The 21,912-nt window shown below is 37.1% G+C and overlaps 2 protein-coding genes and 1 non-coding gene across 6 annotated transcripts in view; 1 reads left to right on the forward strand and 2 right to left on the reverse strand.

Annotated features, from left to right (window-relative positions):
- Positions 1-8,389: 8,389 nt before the first annotated feature.
- Trnal-cag (transfer RNA leucine (anticodon CAG)) lies at positions 8,390-8,473 on the reverse strand. Its single transcript has one exon. It is a non-coding gene; the product is annotated as a tRNA-Leu (tRNA).
- A 244-nt stretch (positions 8,474-8,717) lies between these two features.
- On the forward strand, positions 8,718-12,551 carry LOC106131728 (6-phosphogluconolactonase). The gene is made up of 4 exons (XM_013330902.2): positions 8,718-8,973; positions 9,450-9,650; positions 10,526-10,806; positions 11,511-12,551. The coding sequence occupies exons 1-4, from the start codon at positions 8,856-8,858 to the stop codon at positions 11,610-11,612; spliced, it is 702 nt and encodes a 233-aa protein (XP_013186356.1). The 5' UTR covers positions 8,718-8,855; the 3' UTR covers positions 11,613-12,551.
- A 575-nt stretch (positions 12,552-13,126) lies between these two features.
- LOC106131718 (protein lingerer) overlaps positions 13,127-21,912 on the reverse strand; it is a 36,825-nt gene continuing 28,039 nt past the window's right edge. For 3 of the 4 annotated variants that reach the window (XM_060951783.1, XM_060951781.1, XM_060951782.1), the window contains exons 20-26: positions 21,139-21,246; positions 20,369-20,528; positions 18,860-18,957; positions 17,900-18,001; positions 16,266-16,301; positions 15,256-15,350; positions 13,127-13,612 (exon numbers count right to left, since the gene is read on the reverse strand). In XM_060951783.1, the coding sequence (XP_060807766.1) occupies positions 15,264-15,350; positions 16,266-16,301; positions 17,900-18,001; positions 18,860-18,957; positions 20,369-20,528; positions 21,139-21,246 (591 nt within the window). In that variant the 3' untranslated portion in view covers positions 13,127-13,612; positions 15,256-15,263. The remainder of the gene's footprint in view (positions 13,613-15,255; positions 15,351-16,265; positions 16,302-17,899; positions 18,002-18,859; positions 18,958-20,368; positions 20,529-21,138; positions 21,247-21,912) is intronic. The other variant, XM_060951784.1, reaches the window with a different exon arrangement.

Consider the following 21,912-nt stretch of genomic DNA (forward strand, 5'->3'; position numbering starts at 1 on the left):
TCTTTCCGTGCAGTTTGTAAAGGCCTATCAAGGGAAATGCTAATATACTTGTGATGCTACCTATGACTACCTGAATCTCAACGTACCTACATACATATAATCACGTCTATATCCCTTGCGGGGTACACAGAGCCAACAGTTTTGAAAAGACTGATAGGCCACTTTCAGCTATTTGGCTTTAGATATTGAGATTCAAATAGTGACAGGTTGCTAGCCCATCGCCTAAAAGAAGAATCCCAAGTTTATAACCCTTAGTCGCCTGTTACGACATCTATGGGAATGAGACGAAGTGGTATTATTCTTAAAAAGACTGAAAGGCCACGGCAACTGTACTTGTACCTACTGTTACTATATGATGCAATTGAGGTTCAAATAGTGACAGGTTGCTAGCCCATCGCCTAAAAGAAGAATCCCAAGTTTATAAGCATATCCCTTAGTCACCTTTTACGACATCCATTAGAGAAATACGGAGTGGTTCCATTCTAAAGTGCTGAAAAGCACAAGGTACAACATACATACATATGGTCACGTCTATATACCTTGCGGGGTAGACAGAGCCAACAGTCTTGAAAAGACTGAACGGCCACATTCAGCTATTTAGCTTAATGACAGAATTGAGATTCAAATAGTGACAGGTTGCTAGCCCATCGCTCAAAAAAGAATCCAAGTTTATAAGCCTATCCCTTAGTCACCTTTCACGACATCCACGGGAAAGAGATGGAGTGGTCTTATTCTATTTTGTATTGGTGCCGGGAACCACACGGCACGGCACAAACTGTTACATATAAGCACATATGGCCGTGCGGCGTCTACGCAGACCTGGATTCAGGTCAAGGGCAACCGCTGCTGATAAGGTGATGGTAGGATTTTTACACACCTTTTTTTTTAGTGCGAGCTTTCAATACAATCTTATATACCTAATAGACTAAAAAGGCTTATTATAGTTATTCACAATGTGCATTCTCACACGGATAAGATTTAAGAGATCTTTATTAGTAAACTAGATGTGCCCGCGACTTCGTACGCGTGGAATAGTTATTTTGGTCAACATTTATTTTTGCGAACAGCCTCCTCAGCTTTATAAAATTTATAACACGATTTTATACCGATTACCTACCATAAAAACAGGTCTAGAGAGTTAATCTTATAAGATAGACATATACTGTCGTGGACATTTTTTTAGATTATTTCAAGAAGAATTATTCTTTCGTACATATATTTTTCGTATATTGAACCGTTTTCGCAGCGCATTCACAAAAGGCGACTAAAGGATAGGCTAATAAAGTTGGGATTCTTCTTGCAGGCGATGGGCTAGCAACCTGTCACTATTTGAATCTCAATTCCATTACAAAGCTTAATGTGGCCTTTCAGTCTTTTCAAGACTGATGGCTCTATCTACACCGCAAGGGATATAGACGTGACTATAAGTGTGTTACATACATATCGTTCGTCTGTCTTCCTAATCCATTATGTATATTCACACTCCCATTATGTATGTCTTACTAGAGGCCGCCCGCGACTTCGTCCGCGTGGAATCATTCCCGCCGGGACTCCGGGATGGAAAGTAGCCAATATGTTATTCTGGGTCTTCAGCTACCTACATACCAAATTTCATCGTAATCGATACAGTAGTTTTTGCGTGAAAGAGTAACAAACATCCATACTGACATACTCACAAACTTTCGCATTTATAATATTAGTAGGATTCATTATCTCACACGACCAAATTATCTAAGCTTTACCAATACAGCGGGGCGAGATTGAGAAGTAAAAGCCGAGTACGGGATAACAGAACTTTACTTCGGTAATTAAGAAATACGAACTCGCTCGCATAATTTTTAAGTAATTTCTAGTAAAAAAAATCTTAATGTTACATAGACCATTTATCGAAGAAGGCTTTAAGCCTGTATAACATCACGCTGCAACTATAAGGAGCAAAGAAATAATGGAATATGTGAAAAATACGGGGTAAATTATTCATCATTGAGAGCTTAAATGATGCCCAAAATAACTATTCCACGCGGACGATGTAGCGAGGAAAAGCTAGTATAAGATAAACAAACAAATGCATAACATTTGCCGTCCTACGTAATTCCAGATGCATTCTCTCGCTATTATATGAATGTGTATTAATAATGCGACATTCACCCACTTCTCGTACGTAGAAGCATGTGGTCGGCATTGCGTCTGAGGTCGAAAAATATACGTTCTGTAACATAAAAATCAATTATTATACATACATACATAGATATAATCTTGTCTTTATCTCTTACCGGGTAAATAGAGTCAACAGTTTTTAAAAGACTGAAAGCCGATGTTCAGCTGCGATGGAATTGAGATTTAAATAATAATGACAGCTAGCACATTGTCAAAAAGTTAACTCTTTAATTTATTAGCCTTGCCTTTAGTCACCTTTTACGAAATCCATGGGAAAGATAAGGAGTCCTATACAAAAGTGTCGGGAATCACACGGCGAAAGATAAAAAGTTACAAATTTATTTTTAATCCATACTACAAATGATCACAAATCTATTTAAATAAGTATAATAAACTAAAATACTTGTTATAAATACATACAAACCATCATAACATAACAGATGATGACCGATTGAATCTCAAAAAATAAACGGGAGAGGTCTGTAAGGATCGTAGCAAGTGGAAATCCATAGTCTCTGCCTACCCCAATGGGAAACAGGCGTGATGGTTTGTATGTATGAATGAAGTTATTATTTTAGTTTATTATACTTATTTATATAGATGCATGGTATGGATTAAAACTAAGTTTGTAACTAAACGTGTCATTATTTATCTTGCTCTGCGCCAACGCCGATCTCCTGTTTGGTTTCCTTCCACCCAAAGGTTGACTGGAAGAGATTGCATTAGCGATAAGTCCGCCTTTGTACCATCTATATCTGCTTTGTGCTGTTTTGTATGTTTTACTCTTATGGTGCAATAAAGAGTTGTATCTATCTATCTAACGCACGCACAGCCAAACCACTAGGTCTAAAAACATGATACTCATACAGTGTACAGAGAGATTTCCCAGGAATCCCGCGGGAACGGAAATTATCGGGATTTTTCGTTTTACACGGGCGGAGTCGCGAATATAAAAGTGTAAGTATTCGCCACGTTATCATCGTCTTTGAGAGATGGGGGCTGTAAGACGATAACACATCATTTCTGTAGTATCAAGATAGTGAAGTAAATGTTGAGTTGTATACATTAAGTTGGTAGGTATCTCGTTACAGAAGTTTCGAATCTACTCCGACGCTAACTCGATGTGTGTAATTTGTACCGTATATATTTATTTATTCATTAAATTTCCCTCGTTGAAGAGTTTCAATTTCAAGTACAATATTCATTCATCCTATTGTCTTTGCCTATTGCGTTATTTACCTTTACACTAATGCCATCTATGAGCACAGAAAAAGTATAATTTTATAATGCCATCTGTTGTTGGATAGCTTTAAATTCTTAAACATCACTACTGCCATCTGTTAGCAAATAGGAAATCTATTTATTTCACTTTGTGCATAGATGGCAGTTTGTTATATTGCACAAGCACTAAAATAAAATCAATTTTATCATAAATCTAGCTTCCTTATTGATCTGTATTGATTAGATATAGAACCAAATGGTACTTAAAAGGTAAAAACGTAAAAATATATGTACCACATTACTCTAAACAGCCAATATTCATAAAATGAACTCTATTGCCAAAGATTAAGTGCATTTTTGAGTGCAACTTGTATATTGGCTAGTCGAAACGTTTGTAAGTGATCATAAAATTCGTCAACTTGTTGGATCGCCCCTCGGTAAATCCGTTACTTAGAGATTGCATACCCTCTAGTTCAATCAACGATCGGATGTGTGTGTTAATGAATCCCATAAATTAGGGTGTCATAGGACATGGATACATGGTCGTTGTGCAAATTCTGCGTGCTGGGGGAGGTGTTAAAATCTCCAGGTCCTCTCTTCACGCTCTGGTTCGTCGTCATTGGTCACTCCGGCAACTTAAAGATGGCGCCTATCCTTAAAGTGTCGTCGAGACAAAAACCTTTGACGGCCTAAACCTTAGCGCGGCGTAGGAATTGTCGGTGTTTAATGAGCTCATAAAGGTTTCATGAAATATAAGCAAACAGAAGGATTTGTAGGTGTCGTGAAGAAAACTGCAGAACAAGATATGTAGATTGCACTGTATTCACAATACTTTTAAGGATATTTTACACTTTCACAATATGCACTGATGAACTAACTAACTAACTTTAAATTAATATAATTAATAAGTTGGACTAAAAAATAAAACAATAACTTCAATTCGGTTTGGCGCTAATCATACAATTTTTGTTCCTTTTTTTTAATTTCACTTATTTTCCAGCCAGTACTACCTACTAACGAATGAGGTTGTGTCTCATTTTAACTGCCTGTTTGACCATACCGCCCACCAAGGACAGAATGTCCTTTATTTATAAAAAAAAGTACTCTCTTGGTAAGAACGTTATGAATTGTCAATTATTCAAACTCTTATAAAAATTATAACTATTACCAACTAAAACTATCCCGCCCACCGTGTGGCTCTACTAATGTTTGTTAACATCAAACTTATAATTAGTTAAAAAATGTACAGAATATGGGTACGATTGAATTATCTTTTAGAATACATAGAAATTGCAAGTATTAAAATAGTTTACCAAACAAAATACATTTCGTAAACGTAATAGCATGGTTCTCTTTAATTCTGTGCTTTAATTTGACCTGACAAAATCCAACCTAATGTTGTATGTTGTGCTATGGGATATCGAGAACTCTCTTTTATCAATCCATTCTGTATTATATGTGAATACACATCTGCACCTAACAAAATATCTATATTACCAGGTAAATAAAAATATGGATTAGCTACTGGAAATGTTCTGGAATGTTTCCAATGTAATGAAGTTGCCTCTTTTGGTGGGACGTAATTTCCAATTCCATTAAGTACATAAGCATAAGTTTTAATTTCAACACTTGGATATACAGTTGATTTCATTTTTAATAGCACTTTGTACTTGGACTCTACTGATCTATGACCTAAACCAAAAATCTTACTTTTTACTGGGATTTTCTTTAAACCTAAGTTATTGACTAAAGAATCTAAAATAAATGAAGTTTGTGAACAATTATCTACAAGTGCAAGGCCTATATGCTTATTATTCGATTTTGATTGAACTTCTACCAATGCGGTAGGTAACAGCACTGATGAATGTGAGTTATCTCTACTAAAACAAGTTAAAATTGGCTCGTCTAGCCCGTTTGTAGATACTCTTTCATTATTTTGAGAAACAATTGAAGAAACTTGATATTGAGGATGAAGAAGTGAGTGATGGCGTTCATTACAGATTTTGCAGTTAGTGGTCTTTAAGCAATAGTTAACGGAATGATTCCCTCCTAAACAATTCATACAGATACGATTATTTATAACAAATTCATTTCGTTTACTAAATTCTTGCAACTGAAACTTTTTACAAAAACACAATTTGTGTTGACCTGAACAATATTCACAAAGGAGTTTTGAACTATTTGCAATATACAATGACCTCATATTTTCATTTTCTTGTTTACATTTTATTAATTTTGATTGTGTACATTTATTTACAGGTTCTATAAATTCTAGTGCTCTATATCTACATGAAAGAAAACTTAAAAGTTGTTCTAATGTAGGTAAATCGTCTGGATCTGTGTTTGTCACCTTTAATTCCCATTGTTTCCTGGACTCGTCGTCTAATTTGAGAGTCACGATGTGTATAACGATTAAGTCCCAATTACTCACATCGATGCCCAAGTTGCTTAGTGCGCTCATACAGTCAGTGGTGGTATCGAGTAAATCCTTGAGAGCTGATGCCGATTCAGTGACCATTCGATGCAGTGCAAACAAACGTTTCAAAATGCTATTTACAAGGTATCGTTTATTGTTATATCGTTTTTCAAGCCGAGACCAACACAGAGTGTAATTTGAAGCCGTTACAGGTATATGACGGACAAGTTGTTCTGCTTCATTCGTAAGGTGACATTTTAAATAATGAATTTTTTGTAAGTCGTCCAGTAAACTATTATTATGTATAAGTGTTAAAAACATGTCTCGAAATGTAATCCATTCAGTGTATTTTCCAGAAAATGTAGGTATACAAATTTTTTGTAATTTAATTCCAGAGGCAAAATTAATATTTTTGTTCTTGACAGAATTTGAATCCTTAAATGTTTTCAAACTTAATTTCATACTCGTCTTGCACTCTATATATACTTCCTCGACTTCATCATACATAGAGTTCGTTATATAGTCTGAATTCTGAAATTCTGATTGCTCTAATATGTTAGGTATACTGTACAGCTTATTATCATTGTTTCTAAATAATATCCAATCATATTCTAAATTTTCTAATCGAATCTCGATGTTTTCAGGAGATATTATATCAGATGGATAGTTTTGAAAATTGATTAATGCTTTAATTATAGATGATTTTAATTTATTTTGCACGTTTAATATAGCTTCCATTTTTGATGAACTAAACGAAAGTTTTACAAACGCAATGCTAATGATCTATTTAGTTCTTCTTAAATTGTTGATCTTCTGGTGCACTCTTGAAATATAAAGATATAAGTACTACACAGATTTGCCTTCACACAGTCTCACTCACAATTCTACATCACAGTAAGTGTATAAATCGTTCAGTTCTTCTAGCACTGGACTGCATGTTTTACTGCGTTTCCTAGTCTCCTACTGGGCACGCTTTATTGTGATTTCACTTGCGATGAGATGTTTCAACTACAAATTATAGATGGAGAAGAAAAATATCTAACGTTCTTCTGAAGTTGGTTATAAAGTATGTACAAGATGTATGAATTTTTTTACAAAAGCTCAGAAAGGAAGTACGAAAATGTTGTACCAGATATAAGAGAAACTTGTTTAACCCTTTTGGTCGCATCATGTATTTTTTTTTTTTTTTATTTTTTTTTTTTTTATTTTTATCTCTGTTTATGAATGAAAATGTTATGTTACATCTTGCGCCAAATAAAGATTTTTCTTTCTTTCTTTCTTTCTTCTTTCTTTCTATATGTACAAAACAAAATATCAAGGACGATAAAGGACGCCAATTTATGTGGCTCGATTAGGACCAATGTTTAATGAGCTCATAAAGGTTTCATGAAATATAAGCAAACAGAAGGATTTGTAGGTGTCGTGAAGAAAACTGCAGAACAAGATATGTAGATTGCACTGTATTCACAATACTTTTAAGGATATTTTACACTTTCACAATATGCACTGATGAACTAACTAACTAACTTTAAATTAATATAATTAATAAGTTGGACTAAAAAATAAAACAATAACTTCAATTCGGTTTGGCGCTAATCATACAATTTTTGTTCCTTTTTTTTAATTTCACTTATTTTCCAGCCAGTACTACCTACTAACGAATGAGGTTGTGTCTCATTTTAACTGCCTGTTTGACCAGTCGGTGACAACCACTCTTGTGTAACCCGTGCACAAAAACCCTATCGAGGGGCGATCTTTTGCTCCTTTTATATTTTTTATATCCACTGGTATAAAAAAAATTCAATTTGAAAATAGAATAAAAATTGTAAATGTCTATGCTCTAATCCGTGCAATCTTTCCTTGCGCGATTTAGATTTTTCGCTGTTTTTTAACTGATAGCGTCGCGTGATTTTATTTTTGTGACTTGTGTCGTATGGATGTCATAAATCAATATAAGTCTAATTTTTTCGTCAACGACAAATCTAAAGGAGCAATGCCATTACTACATTACATTACCTGCTGTCACTATATAGCTGAACGGCCTTTTGAACTTTTGATGACTGCTGGCTCTGCCTACCCCGCAAGAGATATTGACGTGATTATATGTTATGATACCATAATTCAGCATAAATACCTAGGTAGCTAGGGATAAACAAGAAGCTGTTACCCGCGACTACGTCCATTTGAACAAAGTAACAGAATTTTTAATCTCCGACATAAATTTTCACTTATTAAGTAGATACATATTATTATTTTATTCCAGGTTTTAAGCCATGTAATGAAAAGTTTCATGAAAATTCGTTACCTAGTTTTTGGTGCAGTGTGGTTCTCGGCACCAATTAAAAGAAAAAAAGAATAGGACCACTCTTTCTCTTTCCCATAAATATTTTCAAAGGCGACTAAGAGATAGGCTAATAAACTTGGGATTCAACCTAGCTATGGGCTAGCAACCTGTCACTATTTGAATCTCAATTTTATCATCAAACCAAAATATTGAGCGTGGCTAATCAGTCTTTTCAAGACAGTTGGCTTTGTCTAGCCCGTAATGGATATAGACGTGACTATATGTATGTATTTAAAAATAAAAAATTACCTTGTCAGAAGTGGGATTCGAACCCACGCCCACAGAAGTGGACTGCGACCTGAACGCAGCGCCTTAGACCGCTCGGCCATCCTGACTTGCTGTATCCTGGTGAAATTATAGTACAGTTTTCCTTTTCGAAATTTTTCATACAAATATTATTTATGTATTTACATATATATTTTGCTTTTAATATTAATATTGATTAAAATGTCTTTAGTTTTAGTTCGTTACATAATTATTTTATAAATAGTGACGCTGTTTTCTACATGCATATATTTTATATATGAAAGATTTTACGCTAAAGGGAACACAACATTTTGACATTGGCAATGTCAGAATTGTCAAAGTCACATCAATGAATGAAATCATTACCGGTGTAGTAAATCCGGTAAGAAAAAACGTACCTAATTTGCAAAGTTTGTAATAATTTTTCTTGCGTTCCAATTTACATGTAGATAAAATTGAATTAGTATAAAAATGACGACAATAAAAGTAAGCAACGAACAAGAAATTATAAATAAATTGTCATCATACATAGAAAAGATATCTGGTGATGCTATTCTCAATAGAGGAAAGTTTTTTGTTGGCCTCTCGGGTGAGTACAAAGGTTTTTTCTAATCTTTACCATAGGAAAATTTATGCCTCCATTTTTTTCATCATACAATCACGTCTTTATCCACAACGGGTTTGACAGAGACAATAAATAAAATAAACTATTGCCTTCATGGAGATATTGATAATTCGTACAGTGTGATCAAGTCTGTATCAACGAATGTAGCTTTCGAGACTTGATGCTTATAAACTTGAGATTCTTTTTTTAAGAGATGGGCTGTAACCTGTGACTAATTCTATCATTTAGCCAAACAGCTGAACATGGTCTATCAGTTTATCTAAGACGGTTGGTTGGCTCTGTATACCCCGCAAGGGATATAGGCGTGTTTATATGAATAATGAATATTAATAGCTGAACGTGGCCATTCAGTCTTTTCAAGACTGTTTGCTCTGTCCATCCCGCAAGGGATATAGTTGTGACCATATATATGTATGTATGTATGAATATTAATGTTCCAGGAGGCTCTGTTGTCAAATATCTCTGCGAGAGTCTACCCCGGATAGACACGGAATGGTCAAAATGGGTGTTAGCATTTTGCGATGAACGAGTAGTGCCCGAAGACAGTGAGGATTCTACATTTGGGACTTACAAAAGGCAGCTCCTACCAAAAACTGATTTGAATGAAAGTCAGTTTATTGTTATAAAGCCAGGTGTTACAGGTAAATAAATGTCTCTGTCTTTAGTCACAGCTGCATCCTCACCTCTTCAGAAAGGAGCCTGGGGTATGCCTTTGACCATGGATCCTGGATTGGGTCAGTTAGGTTTTTACACAAAGTAACCTTTGCACAAAAAAGAATAAGACCACTCCATCTCTTTCCCATAGATGTCGTAAAGGCGACTAAGGGGTAGGCTTATAAACTTGGGATTCTTCTTTTAGGCGATGGGCTAGCAACCTGTCACTATTTGAATCTCAGTCCTATCTTAAAGCCAAATAGCTGAATGTGGCCTCTCAGTCTTTACAAGACCATAGGCTCTGTCGACCCCGCAAAAGATATAGACGTGATTATATGTATGTATGTAACCTTTGCATCTGCAAATACCTAACCTAACCCATATTGGATCAATCATGGTTGCTTGAATGTGCAGGTTTCCTCACAATCACAATTTTCATTCGCCAAAAGACCATCGGTTAGTATTCAAACTAATGTATAATTATCGCTGTATAACTTTAGTTTTCTGATAGATAAAAACTGCTTCATGCGAACCATGGTATGGGGGCTGTTGTACATTTTCATTTCCATCTGTTCACATTTATATCCCTTGCGGGTAAGACAGAGTCAGCAATCTTGATAGGCAGACAGGCATCGTTGAGCTGTTTGGCCTAATGATAGAATTGAGATTCAAATAGTGACAGGTTGCTAGCCCATCACCTAAAAGAATCCCAAGCTTAAAAGCCTGTCACTTAGTCACCTTTTACGACATCCATGGCAAACAAATGGAGTGGTCCTATTATTTTTTCATTGGCCTCAGTAACCACACGGCACATAAAGTTTAATTAAATAAATAAATGAAATTACTTCCTCACTAATTTCAGTCGACGAAGCAGCTAAAGATTATTCGGAAAAGTTGAAAGCGGCTTTCGGTAGCGACAATATCAAGTTTGACCTGCTCCTCCTGGGCATGGGACCGGATGGCCACACTTGTTCCCTGTTCCCGGGACACCGTCTCCTCGAAGAGAAAACACTACGAGTGGCTCCCATCACGGACTCACCGAAGCCACCTCCCGAACGAGTGACTCTGACATACCCGGTTATAAATAACGCAAGGAACTGTTTGTTCGCTATCAGCGGAGCGGGGAAAGCTGAAATGGTCAAGGTAAGTGGGAAACAAAAAATCAAGTTGTTTGTTTGTAATATCTTGATACGTACATATAGTCACGTCTATATCCCTTGCGGGGTAGACAGAGCCAACGTTCTTGAAAAGACTGATAGGCCACGTTCACCTGTCTGGCTTGTTGATAGAATTGAGATTCAAATAGTGACAGGTTGCTAGTCCGTCGCCTAAAAGAAGTATCCCAAGTCTATTAAGCCTGTCCCTCGGTCGCTTTTTATGACATCCAGGGGAAGGAGATGGAGTGGTCCAATTCTTTTCTTTTTTATTGATGCCGGGAACGACACAGCTTATATCTTTATTGCACAGAAATTTACACAGTTATAAGAAATAGTACATAGTTATAAAATAAACTAGCTGTGCCCACGACTTCGTCCGCGTGGAATAATTGTTTTGGGCATTGAAGGCCCTCAAGGGTGAATAATTTTCCCCGTTTTTTTTTCACATTTTCCATTATTTCTTAGCTCCTTATAGTTGCAGCGTGATGTTTCATAGCCTTAAGCCTTCCTCGGTCTATTCAACACAAAAAGAATTTTTCAATTCGAACCAGTAGTTCCTGAGATGAGCGCGTTCAAACAAACAAACTCTTCAGCTTTATAATATTAGTATAGATAAGTCACTTGCTTATTGTTAATATAAAAAATAAATAAATAAATGAATAAATACAATAAATTCCTATATCATTTCAGCGCATTATTAAAGACAAGGAGGACCTACCCGCCGGCAGGGTGAAGCCTACATCAGGTTCTCTCTATTGGATAGTGGACGACGCGGCCGCAACTTACTTATAACATCCGCGACTTATGTTCTCATTGCGACGAGCTGTGAGACACATCTCATACATAATTTAATAAAAAATCTCATAATTAAAGATCGGAATAGGTAGATTGAATTGGGGTCAATGAACTGAAACGTATATACTGCCGTGGTATAACTAAAATGCCGTTATCTGACATCAGGATTTACACCTTTTTACCAGTAAAATAAGAAAAAGAAATCTCTTTCGATCTGTATATACGACTTTTTGGTACCTTTAAGTCGAAAATAGACGTTCTCATTGATGAATGGCATCAGTTTAAATTTTTACCGCAGTTTTTGACGTTTTACTTAAAACAAGGATTTGGCAGATAACGGCATTTTAGTTATACCAGGGCAGTATATTAATATGGACATGCCTCCGTCCGGGATTGCGGGATTTGTAAATTATTAGGATTTTTTCCGGAATTTTTACAAGTGGGATGAAGAATATATTAGTGGTAGCTGTTTTCCCCCGACTTCGTTCACGTAAATTGTAGTCCTATGTTACCCGCGGACAATGTAGTTTACTGTAAGTGTAAGTACTGAAATGGAATCGCGGAAAGAGGCTTATCCATGTTATACTTTCTATGGTAATTCATGATGCAAGTACATAAAATCAATCTACCTATTCCGATCTCTGTTCATAACGCATTCTCGTTAAAGGCTCGAGCACACTAAAAAGGAACAGGTTTTAGAAACATCGCAATTGTATCATCTCATCTCAATTCTATCATTAAGCCTAACAGCTGAACGTGACCTAAAGGTCTTTTTAGGGTTGCTAGACAGTCCTGCTACTAATTTGACCTGATATTTGGGTAAAAGGAGTTTTGGGACCAAAAACGATATATTAATCATTCCATGTGGTGCTTTTTTTTATTAACATTGTTAATAATGTTTTATTGTTCATTAATAAATTTATTTTATAAATTGTTTGTCTACTCGTTTTATTTTTTCAAAACCCTTGGTGTTAATAATTATTTATTATACTGAGTCCTGATAATATCAAACATGTTATAATTTGTTATATGATTAATTATCTCGATAGAAACTAATACAAACCTTTATTGCTGCAATTTATATCTTCCCAAACTCCGGTGCGATTTCCTCAGATATGATTGATCCACAGATTTAAAAACATTAGTGGATAGGCCTAATATGAAAACTGACAACTGAAACTGCCGTGTGGTTTGGGGTACCAATAGGAAAAAGAATATAACTCATCCATCTCTTTCCCATGGATGTCGTAAAAGGCGACTACAGGATAGGCTTATAAACTTGGGATTCTTCTTTTAGGCGACGGGCTAGCAATCTGTCAGTGGGATTTGGGAAAAACTTGTATTATTTTTAGGTGGCTCTAAATTGTACGCTTTTTGTAGGGTTGCATTTAATTCTACTTTTATTAGGTAGTAATTTCTTCGCTTTTTTGTAGATGGCTTTAAATTCGTCGCTTATTGAAATAGGCGCTAAATTCACACTGGTAAAAGCTAGTATAACAATAAAACAAACATCAGGTTCCAATATGTGTATTTCCCTCATACAAATGCCCGCGAGATCACACATCATTCTTCCACATAAAAAAGACCTCGACGAATCTGCATTACGATTACCTATGACATTTTCAATAATATTATTGTAATTACAAAAAGTGTCAACTAAATACAAAAAAGATTCGGCGCGCACAGCGTACCAACTCTTACATACATATACATATTTTCATATATAAAACTACTACAGTTAATTTTAAACAATCATATTATAACCTATGGTTTTTCAGAGGGCGTTTTACAAAAAGTCAACCTCACGAATTTCAAAAAGAAATATTAACATAGTTTTTCGATCAATTTCCTTTCATTTTATTTTACATTACACATATAGTAGGTACACGTAAGACGTAGTGTTGGATCAGTCGCGCCATTGTACGGCGTCAATTGACTGTATGGAGGGCCCACGCGGCGTTCTATGTACATGTGTCTAACGACCGAGTGGCGGGTGCCTGCAACGGAAACGGGCGAGGTTAATCACCAGAGAATCGGAATAGGTACATTGATTTTATGTACTTGCATCATGAATTACCATAGAAAGCATAACATGGATAAGCCTCTTTCCCGGGATTCCATTTCAGTACTTACACTTACAGTAAACTACATTGTCCGCGGGTAACATAGGACTACAATTTACGTGAACTAAGTAGGGGGAAAACAGCTACCACCAATATATTCTTCATCCCACTGGTAAAAATTCCGGAAAAAATCTTTATAATTTACAAATCCCGCAATCCCGGACGGAGGCATGTCCATATTTATATATACGTTTCAGTTCATTGACCCCAATTCAATCTACCTATTCCGATCTTTATTAATTACATACATACATATAGTCACGTCTATATCCCCTGCGGGGTAGACAACAGTATTGCAAAGACTGATAGGCCATGTTCAGCTCGATTTTGATTTAGTTTAATTCAAGGTTAATGACATCAATCGTTAACCTCCGAGCTGCCGGACCCACGATCCGATTTACATCCGCATCTGCCACGGGATATCACTTTTTGGAAATGGCGCGCTCTTATTGGCTCAACCGCTCAATCATTTTCGCGGCACACAAACATTACGACGCCCGCGCAGAAACATCGGTGTAACATATAAAAGTGGTAACACTGTTACATTTAATACTGTATGTTACTACAATTTAAAAATATTTGTAATTTTGTTTTCATCGCATTGAATTGAAACTGTTTTCTTCCTTCTGGCGTCCTCACCACTCTCTGGAGGAGCCCGGGGTTCCTTGACCGTAGATTGATTGATTGGATCTCGTAAAATTGAAGAAATGCCAAGCGCTTGCTTGGATATATAGGTTTAAGATAGAAAATAAAAGGAGCGTGAGTTCATAGTGGGTAAATCGACAGCGCCATCTTACTGTTTTCTCACAACTATTTAAGAATAGATAGGCATCAATATGTATTGTGACGGTGTTGTAGTTCCACCGATTTCCACTAGATGGCTTTGTTACGAATTACTGATAAGCACTTTTTATACTTATATGCAACTAGAGGCCGCCCGCGACTTCGTCCGTATGGAAACCCTATCAATCCCGCGGGAACTCTGGGATAAAAAGTAGCCTATGTGTTATTCTGGGTCTTCAGCTACCTACATACCAAATTTCATGGTAATCGGTTCAGTAGTTTTTGCGTGAAAGAATAACAAACATCCATACAAACTTTCGCCTTTATAATAGTATAGTAGGATTCAGATTCGAAAAATATGTATTCTGAAATAAACATGGAGATGACGAGCCCAAGTCCTTTTTATTTTCTTCTTTTTTCTATTTTTAAACTAACTAAATCTAACTAAAACTCTTAAAAAAACTAAATAACCAAGGAATAACTAAAAACCTAAAACGTGTTAAGTTCCCCTGTAAAGTTAGCGACGGCCAGACGGGAGTCGCTTCGTGTAAAAACCTGACTCACCCAATCCAGGATCCATGGTCAAGAGCTTACCCCGGGCTCCTCTCCAGAGCGGTTAGGACGCAACCCGGTCTATAGCCAGGAAGAAGAAGACCTAAAAACCTAAATATCCAAGAAATTGTTTGGCAATAAATCTATTCTATTCTAAATAGTTGAGTAGTGGTGGTACTGACCGTGGGCACTAGTTGGGCGCCCAGTAGGACTGCGAGTAGGCGGGCTTGCTCGGCGGCGGCTTCGACGACGACGAGCGCCCCGCCGCGCCGCTCTCCTGCGCGGACACACACACATACAAACACACATTATTTTGATGTGGATAGACGTCGGGGACGCTAGTCTAAAGAGAGCTTAGGTAGTATGTAGCTTTAAAAAAATACTTATATTTTCACGTCATTTCTTCAAGCTTCAATCTTATAAAGATTGAAACTTGAAAAATGACGTTATTTTTTTGTTTTTATAAAATATTGATTTTGATTTAATAAACAGGAAAGATTTGTTTATTTGCATGTTAGTAACGAAACAATATGGAACCGAATTTTGTAGAAATTTGGCACACAGAATTTCCACGGCAGCGACGCTCGGCAAAAGCTAGTATTTACAGATAAAACTTAAAACTAATTAACTTTAAGGCGATGGGCAAGCAACATGTCACTAGCAATCTCAAATCTATTAGCCTGTCACTATTTAAATCTAAATTTTATTATTAAGCCTATACCAGTAATGGTTATTTAATATTATTATTGTACGGCATTAGATCATATTTTATATTTAACAAATTTTTTATTTATACATAATTAATATAAAAAATACATATACATAGGTACATGCTAAAGGCGGGTAGTTGTACTTTAAATAAATATATAACAATAACTTATAAATCTTATTAAATGTTAATTATAGTGCTAAATTTTATAAGACTCACGTCACACTTCTATTTCAATATTGTGTAAAACCATAAAAAAAAATATTCTTTTGTCACCCAAATTAATTTAACAACTCGTTCTACATAAAAGACTAAATGTCACTTGGAAAGTTGTAGTCTCAGCCCACCCCTCCGGAAAAAGGTTATTTTACAAAAAAAAATTACAGCAAAGTGTGACGCAAATTTGTTCCGTGCGCTCAGCTCAATATATAATCTATATATATATATAATATAAATAATGTATGCGTGTATATATTAACTTACCCGCCTATTATGACTACTGTTCACCCGCGCATCCATCTACAAACGAAAGCAAACACTAAAAAACCTAATAAATTATAACTCCCCCCTTAATAAGCTTAAGTTTCCATACAACGTTACTTCACTTTTTTTTTAAATATGTTCGGGATACATTACACGGATCGAGTTAGCCTCGAAGTAAGTTCGAGACTTGTGTTACGAGATACTAACTCAACGATGCTATATTTTATAAATTAATAGATATATTAATTTATTGTTCATAACATTTAGATGGATAGCAAAAATGAGATTGAAATATGGCGCCAATTTGCTACACATATAAAAGAGTACGAGTCATAATTATTTACCTAATAAATTATCTTTCATTTAATTAAATGTATTCGATGATTATATGAAAACTTGGGCTTAAAAAGGTCTCCTAAGGTTTAAATTATGTCATGCAATACGGACATTCATTAATCTACATAGTGTACATATATAATATATATATAAAGGTTGTTTGGGTGTCTGTATGCCTTCTGACTGAAAAGTTTTAAAGTGATATGTAGTTAAGGTAAATTAAAATTTAAAGTAAATTTAAAATTACTTATTTTAAGTATATAGTTTGACATTTCAATATTTATATACTTATGAACGGTGGCGTGAATTCTGTAGTGGCAAATGAATTCTGAACCTCTTGCACATTTTTATTGTGGACGAAAATATAAAAATTCATGCACAACATATATATATATATATATATATATATATATATAAACTAAACTACACATGCTATTTTCATTCAATATCTAATTATAATATTGAGAGCATTTTAAACAGTATCCAAATTATCTAAGCAAGTTCAACATGTATTTTTATTTTTTTTTTCATTTTCTAAACTATAATTTCGATATAATTTTTAAGTTCAAGATTTTAAAATTAATATCAGTTGTATATATAATTTGTAGAAAACATTCTTTCTGTAATATTCATAAATAATACAGGTATTAAACGCGTACGTAACGTACCTACTTTTGTTTTATCTCTGACGTTTCGAATCATGTTACAATTACATCCGTGGTCACCGAAAGCACGCTACGTACGCGTTTAATACCCGTATTATTTATAAATATGTAGTATAATGCAACGTGAAAGTTTAAAATCAGTTATTCTTTCCGTACTTTTTAGATTAACACAAGATTATTTGAAAGTGACATTAATTTGGTGTGTTTCACAGTTATTTATAAAATTAACAAACTTGCTCAGAAAATTTAAAACTTTCTCAGAAAATTATTGTCTATTGATGAATTCGTGTCGTGTGGTGATGTGCTGTGATGGTTTAGTGTAGTTGTGGCGTTACCTATTATTTGCATTACCTATTATTTGCATTATCTATTATTTGCATTACCTATTATTTGCATTACCTATTATTTGCATTACCTATTATTTGCATTACCTATTATTTGCATTACCTATTATTTATGTTACCCCTTACTGAAAGGTGATTCTCAGAAAACTTGTTTAGAACATTGTCTATTGATGCTATGTTGTGGTGTTCAAAGGTGATACTCTCACAAGACTTGGTCAGTCATGGTGGTGTAGTGTGGTGGTGGTGGTGGTGTAGTGTAGTGTGGTGGTGTGGTGGTGGTGACGCTGACCTGGTGGTGGTGGTGGTGGTGCGGCGGCGCGGGGATGTAGAGGTGCGAGCCGGCGCCGAAGGGCGGCGGCGTGCCGCTGTGGAACGTCGCCTTCTCGTAACTCTGCCGGGGACAACGGCACATATCGTTATTTAGCTAAACGTGGGTTGTTTATAGCTAAATGTAGCGTGGAAATAAAAATATAATAATTTTGATAGGTCTGTTTGCTGAAAAATACATACATAATATAGTCACGTCTATATCCCTTGCGGGGTAGACAGAGCCAACAGTTTTGAAAAACTGGATAGGCCGCGTTCAGCTGTTTGGCTTGATAATAGAATTGAGATTCAAATAATGACAGGTTGCCAGCCCATCGCCTAAAAGAATCCCAAGTTTATAGGCCTATCCCTAGGTCGCCTTTTACGAAATCCCTAGGAACGAGACGGTGGTCCTATTCTTTTTTTATGTTGGTGCCGGATACGACACGACGCCATAGTATTTTTATCATGTTATTAACTGATTTATATTAATACCTTTATCTTAATTGACGAACCTGTAGCTCGTAGCATTATGTATATATTATACAAGAGGTCGCCCGCAACTTCATCTCAATCATAACGTAACAATCAATAAGTAAAGTAGCCTACATGTTATTCTGGATCTTCAGCTACCTACATACCAAATTTCATCGTAATCGGTTCAGTAGTTTTTGCGTGATAGAGTAACAAACATCCATACTGACAAACTTTCGCATTTATAATATTAGTCCCTATCATTCATCATCCCGGCCAGGGCATGATGAGGAAAAAACCTTCTCTAATTGCCCCGGGTTTCGGATGTTTATCTATATAAGTATTTATTACAAAATATAGTATCGTTGAGTTAGTATCTCGTAACACAAGTCTCGAACTCACTTCGAGGCTAACTCAATCTGTGTTATTTGTCCCGTATATATTTATTTATAAGTTATTGACCACTCACATTGACCTTGTTGAGAGCGACGTGCGTCTTGTACATGGCGTTGCTGAGCTCTGTGCCCGCCGCCGCTGTTTTGTTAGAGCCGCCGGTGTAAGGCCCGCCTGGAAACATTATACAATTATTATTTATTATTATTATTGGAAGAGAATTAATAATATGTGATCAATGTTTAATTTTTACTTGCCAGTACAAGAAAACGCCAGTTTCGCATGTAAGGACCTAATATTTACACAGAATATGTGCTAGCGCAAATGATTTGTGATTTTTTTTATGAAAGTTCTAGCCCGAAATAATTATTTCGACTGTGTTTTAAAACTTAAATAATATTATAAGTTTTAACACAGTCAAAATAATTAGTTTATATAAAAACACTACACATTTTCATTTAATCTATTCCTACACAGAAAATTTGACAAACCATTTGTGAATTTGTAATTCTAGCCAATAATATTATTGTAATGTGATGTGAAGGAAGATGTAGTAACAGGAATAGATAAGGGTATGTTAAGATGGATTGGTCATATGCAGAGGATGAATGAAAGCAGGTTGACTAAGGACAATACAAGGAGAGTGTGGAGGGAAAGGTCGGAGTGGGAAGGCCTAGACTAATGTATCTTGATCAAATTAAGGACGTCCTGGTAAAGGGTCAGGTCAAAAGTACCCGAAACCGCCGAGCTTGTATGAAGAGAGTTATGAATGTGGATGAAGCGAAGGAAGTGTGCAGAGATCGTGGCAAGTGGAAATACGTAGTCTCAGCTTACCGCTCCGGGAAAAAGGCGTAATTTTATGTATGCATTATTGTGTGAACAAACCATTTCTTTATTTCACTATCTATTATTACGCAGCTGCGGTGTCCCCTGCGCCCGGGAGCCCTATAAAAGGCCCGGGCCTTCGCCTTTGGAACTACAGGAGACCTAGGGCGCTGGGGGACAGTCACGGTATATACAGGGAGCTGGGCGAGGCGCACTGACCCTTGCTGTAGGAGTCCTGGTCGTAGGGCTGCTGCTGCGCGTAGGAGGAGACCTAGGGCGCTGGGGGACAGTCACGGTATATACAGGGAGCTGGGCGAGGCGCACTGACCCTTGCTGTAGGAGTCCTGGTCGTAGGGCTGCTGCTGCCGTAGGAGGAGACCTAGGGCGCTGGGGGACAGTCACGGTATATACAGGGAGCTGGACGAGGCGCACTGACCCTTGCTGTAGGAGTCCTGGTCGTAGGGCTGCTGCTGCCGTAGGAGGAGACCTAGGGCGCTGGGGGACAGTCACGGTATATACAGGGAGCTGGACGAGGCGCACTGACCCTTGCTGTAGGAGTCCTGGTCGTAGGGCTGCTGCTGCCGTAGGAGGAGACCTAGGGCGCTGGGGGACAGTCACGGTATATACAGGGAGCTGGACGAGGCGCACTGACCCTTGCTGTAGGAGTCCTGGTCGTAGGGCTGCTGCTGCCGTAGGAGGAGACCTAGGGCGCTGGGGGACAGTCACGGTATATACAGGGAGCTGGACGAGGCGCACTGACCCTTGCTGTAGGAGTCCTGGTCGTAGGGCTGCTGCTGCGCGTAGGAGGAGACCTTGGGCGCGGACACGGCGTTCCCCGAGTACGGGTACACGCCGTACTGGTAGGTGCTGGGCGGCGGCTGGTAGAAGTACGCGTAGCCTGGTGGTAGAGCTGCCGGGACCTGGGGAAATACATATTTATTCATATAAATACATTACACATTCTAAAGTCCAGGAGTTGATAAAAAAATAGCGTTTCGAAGACCGTACATACATACATACATATGGTCACGTCTATATCCTGAGTGGTCCTATTCTTTTTTGTATTGGTGCCGGGAGCCACACGGCACTCGCAAGACTGTGGCGAATTATAATCAGTAGTTCGCAATCGACGTTGTGCAAACTCGTTATAATAAACTTTGGTTTCATCTTGTTGGCTTTAGGACCATTTCATCATCCCATGGATGCCGTGAGCGGGCGACTTAGGCATAGGTAGGCTTTTATTATTGGGACACCTCTTGTAAGCTACGGGCTAGCAACCTGTCACTATTTGAATCTCAATTCAATTTCAAACAGCCGAACGTAGCCTATCATTGTTTTCAAGACTGATAGCACACACCACAAGGAACATAGACGTGATTTTATTAAAAGAACGAGAATTCAATAGAGCAATATCAATTCTCTATCATCATGACAAACAGCCAAACGTGGCCTATCACAATATTGTAGACGTGTGTGTGTGTTGGTGTGTCCGTGTGTGTGTCTCCGTGTGTGAGTGTGTCGGCGCCGCACCTGCTGCGGCGAGGCGGCGTCGGCGCGGCCGAAGCGGTCGCCGGCGCCGAGCCCGAAGCCCGCGTCGCGCGCGCCGCCCGGCCCGTACCCCACCTCGTAGTACCCGCCCTGGGGAGGGGAAGTACACATTACTTTCATTCCATCGGCAACTTGAAACAGAACATTCGCATCTTTGAATGATTCCTTGTCGAAATCAAACGATTTTTATTCAATGTTGATGCAAATATTTTCGTATATACGGAAAACATTAATAAAATCACTACATAGTATAAAACAAAGTCGCTATTTTAGTCCGTTTGTCTGTATGCTTAAATCTTGAAAATTACGCAACGGATTTTGATGCGGTTTTTTGTAACAGGTACAGTGATTTAAGAGGAAGATTTTTATGTATAATTTTTTCCGAATTTTGCACCCGTGCGAAGCCGGGGCGGGTCGCTAGTAATAAATAAAATCATTTTAACAATTTATCTTTAATATGTTACACAGATATAATAAATAAATAAATATATACGGGACAAATTACACAGATTGAGTTAGCCTCGAAGTAAGTTCGAGACTTGTGTTACGAGATACTAACTCAACGATATTATATTTTATAATAAATACTTATATGGATAAAAGACCCAGGCCAATCAGAAAAAGTTCATTTCCCATCATGCCCTGGCCGGGATTCTAACCTGGGACCTCCAGTGTCACAGACAAGCGTACAACCGCTGCGCCATAGAGGCCGTGTATTCGATGTTGACGCAAATCTTTTCGTATATACGGAAAACA

This window comes from Amyelois transitella, chromosome 26 (genome assembly GCF_032362555.1).
Source record: "Amyelois transitella isolate CPQ chromosome 26, ilAmyTran1.1, whole genome shotgun sequence".
Classification (NCBI taxonomy): Eukaryota; Metazoa; Arthropoda; class Insecta; order Lepidoptera; family Pyralidae; genus Amyelois; species Amyelois transitella.